At 41.1% G+C, this 4,149-nt stretch overlaps 1 protein-coding gene across 1 annotated transcript in view; it reads left to right on the top strand.

Annotated features, from left to right (window-relative positions):
• Nucleotides 1–1,281: 1,281 nt before the first annotated feature.
• Nucleotides 1,282–4,149, top strand: part of LOC138979444 (glycosyltransferase 8 domain-containing protein 1-like) — an 85,493-nt gene continuing 82,625 nt past the window's right edge. The window contains exons 1-3 of the mRNA XM_070352165.1: nt 1,282–1,366; nt 2,046–2,150; nt 3,895–4,060. Of these exons, the coding sequence (XP_070208266.1) occupies nt 1,324–1,366; nt 2,046–2,150; nt 3,895–4,060 (314 nt within the window). The 5' untranslated portion in view covers nt 1,282–1,323. The remainder of the gene's footprint in view (nt 1,367–2,045; nt 2,151–3,894; nt 4,061–4,149) is intronic.

The following is a 4,149-nucleotide window of genomic DNA, read 5'->3' as shown; positions in this document are numbered from 1 at the left end:
CCCCAAGTACAATGCATATTTTTACTTAATAATACTAATGCATAATAGTTAGGCCAAAAAAAAAAAAATAGGTCTGTTTACGGTAACCCGACCGACCCTAGTTTTTTCGCGCGACCCTAGACTTTTTTTTGGCATTTGGGGAAAAAAAAAAAAAAATTCTTGTTTTTTTGGCAAAATAACGTAAAAATATGGTTTTTTGGAAAAAAAAAAAAAAAAAAAAAAAAAATCCCGACCTACCGACCCTATTTTTTTGGCCTATGTTACCGTAAACAGACCTTTTTTTTTGGGGGGCCTTATATAGCGCATGTATCCAGGGTTTAACCCTGCTCCAAGCGCCGTACAATCAAAGTACTACAACATAACATTATTCAACGTGCAATCACACACATATCAATGAATAACACATTGCTCTATACTTATGTGCTATGTATTTTGTTATTCGTAAATGTTTACTGAAAACTTGTATTAGTTTATGGCGCTCTGACACACACGTTAGAACACAGCTGTGCTTGAAATAAGCTCGTTAGCAAGTCATTCAAATCGATGAAACTTCAGTTATGAAATATAGCACAGGGGCGAGCGAGACCCATTAAACTCCACATAAAAGCGTAACCTGCATTGGTGGCCACGGGCGGGCGGGGATGTAGCTCAGTCGGTAGCGCGCTGGATTTGTATCCAGTTGGCCGCTGTCAGCGTGAGTTCGTCCCCACGTTCGGCGAGAGATTTATTTCTCAGGGTCAACTTTGTGTGCAGACTCTCCTCGGTGTCCGAACACCCCCGTGTGTACACGCAAGCACAAGACCAAGTGCGCACGAAAAAATCCTGTAATCCATGTCAGAGTTCGGTGGGTTATAGAAACACGAAAATACCCAGCATGCTTCCTCCGAAAGCGGCGTATGGCTGCCTAAATGGCGGGGGTAAAAACGGTCATACACGTACAATTCCACTCGTGCAAAATCACGAGTGTACGTGGGAGTTTCAGCCCACGAACGCAGAAGAAAAAGAAGAAGAAGAAGAAGAAGAAGCAGAAGAAGAAGAAGAAGAAGAAGAAGAAGAAGAAGAAGAAGAAGAAGAAGAAGAAGAAGAAGAGTCCATTATTATTATTATTATTATCATTATTATTATTAAAGAATTCTGTGTTTTTTTCCGACTTTGTTCATCTCACCAACCGTCATTTTCTTGTTTATTTTTTCGGTGGTTTCAGGAACGCAAAAGATAACTCCCCTGTTAGAGGCGCATCGGTCTCGAATAGCAGCTAGCATCTGCTGAAGAGACATTAAACCCCAAAAACCAACCAACTAGAGGCGCATACGGACAACAGTGATGGCGAGGATTTGTGGAATGTTCAGACAGCCTTCGACCACAGGTAAGTGCTACCTGTAATGACCGGACACCCCCTCTGATCAACCCAAATTGTCCTTACGTCTCAGGTGTCCTCTCCCAACAGAGAGATTTTAATAAAGCGTATTTTAATCATCTCACTTGTAGATACTTACTTGTAGATAATTACTTGAAGATACCTACTTGTAAATACTTAGGCCTACTAGTAGATACCTATACTTGAAGATAGTTACTTGTAGATACTTACTTGTAGATACCTATACTTGAAGATACTTGTAAATATTTACTAGTAGACGATCCACTTGTGAATAAAGTCTGGAACCCAGAGTACGAGGAAATAATTATGCCCTATATCGTTGGTGTCCCTTATTGCGAGGTATCCGCTCTTGGCAGGGAGATGTATAGATGAAGTTGATGAATCAAATAGAGCGGCATAGTGGTTTGAGTGTCTCTCACGCCGGAGTTCCGTATTCGACCCCCACTTGATGAAACAACATCCTAATTTGTCTGATCGCTCTCGCGTCCGGTATTCTTCGGTACTCATTCACCACCTTGATTTGCCACATATGAAATTTTTTTAATTTTTTTTTTTACCCATTTAGTTATGAATGAAAACTCGTGAAAATGATCACAATGTTTTTTGTAACCCAGCTTATTATGAACGAGAAAATGACGACAATAAAACATGTCTGTCGAATGTGCAGCTTTCTGTGTCGTGGCAGCTACACTCATCTTGATCATCATAGTGTATACCGCGGACTTGTCTACGTTTGTTCGCCAGGTCACACACTCCAAGAAAATCATTGTGGGTAAGAAGGTTTCATTGATGATGATGCACACTCTGACAGCAACACAGACATGCAGGCGGACACACACACACACACACACACACACACACACACACACACACACACACACATATATATATACACACACAATCACACACACTCAAACACACACACACACTCAAACACACACACACACACACACACACACACACACACACACACACACACATATATATATACACACAATCACACACACTCAAACACACACACACACTCAAACACACACACACACACACACACACTCAAACACACACATACACACACGCACACACACACACAACCTCACACACACCCACACACACACACGTACACACACACACACACACACACACACACACACACACACACACACACACACACACACACACACACACACACAAGCATGCACGAACGAACACACACAAGTACACACTCGCGTGTGCACACACTCGTACACTCACACAAAATCGAACACATACACACGCATACACTTACACCAAAACTCACACACACACTCATATAGTCATAAACTCAATCCAACCTGTGGTGGCGAGTCAGCGAATTATTTACACGGGGAGGTCTCCGTCTTAAAGGTCCTTGTCTACATTTTTATACCGAAATCGCCATTTGACCATTAAAATGCAGAGTCTATTATCTACAAATATCAACAATACACCCCCTTTCGATCAGGAAAGACGAAGCCAGTGTAGCCGTTTGAAAACTCATTGTAGTATTCCAGCGTAGTACTCATAGTAGGATATCCTTATTTGGAAAATGCCAAGTGCAAAACTCCTCTCAAATCCCGTGCATTTCGTGCGTTTAAAAAAAAGCGTGGACAGCGCTCCAGTGTCAAACTGTTGCTGCACTTGTTTGGGCGTGGCTATAAGCATAGTGACATGAATTTGATTGGTCAGTATTTTTAGGCAAAGCACATGTTCTCAGCAAACAGAAAACAAAATATTGGAAGCGTGAGTCACGCTACCCAAAAATAAAATCTTTTTTTACATATATTATTTTTTCTATAACTTTTTTCTCCATGGTTCATTCATCATTTGACATAATTTTGTATCGAAATCTAACCATAAGATTATTGAAAAAAAGCAAAAATGTAAACGACCACCTTTAAAATGATAATGTTTTCCACCTCCCCTTCAACATTTACAACGTGTCTTTGTTTCATAAACACAATACCCCTGTGCTATAGAATGGATCATGTCTGTCCACCTACCCTTCAACGTTGAAAACGTTTCTCTGTTTCTCAAATACAATACCCTTGTGAAAAGAATGCATTTTGTCATCATTTTCACCAGTTGTAATTCATAACCAGCTGGGGAATAAATAACGCTGTTCCCCATGTTACTTATAGAGGTGGTGAATGGGTTTGAGCTTTGAGGTGAAACGTGGATTGTCAAAGTAAAAGCCAATCAGGCTGTTTGTTTGATGTGTGGAACCATCGCGGTTTTTGATTCGTGTTTCCGAGGACAACGATTGTAAACGTTCCCTCGCATTTTTTTGTTGGTCTTCGGGGAGCATAACTCCTTTTGTTACATATTTATCAACCGCGGCCTTCGGCCTTGGTCGATAAAGATGAAACAAAAAACGATATGGTCACCTCGGACCAACAAAAAACCTGGTCTGCCAATAAGCCATCAAACATTTTACATGTATAATATTTGACCACCTCCCCTTCTAAGTTGAAAACGTTTTTCTGTTTCATAAATGGGAGACCCCTGTGCCAAAGGACAGAAGGAGACAGTCGTGCATGTTGTCGTAGTGGGTAACGATCGTCTTTGGGAGGGTATGCTGACCCTAGCCACAAGTATCGTGATCAACACGCGCTCTGACGTCATGTTTCATTTCGTCACACTCACGCCACAAGCATCTCAGCTCAAGTGAGTCTCTTATAATATATGCATATATATGGGTCCTTGGCCTTAGTACAATACACCATTCAGTGTTTCTCTCTCTCTCTCTCTCTCTC

This window comes from Littorina saxatilis, linkage group LG11, assembly GCF_037325665.1.
Source record: "Littorina saxatilis isolate snail1 linkage group LG11, US_GU_Lsax_2.0, whole genome shotgun sequence".
Classification (NCBI taxonomy): domain Eukaryota; kingdom Metazoa; phylum Mollusca; class Gastropoda; order Littorinimorpha; family Littorinidae; genus Littorina; species Littorina saxatilis.
Note: the sequence above shows the minus strand (reverse complement) of the source record. Positions and strands in the feature narration are given on the sequence as shown.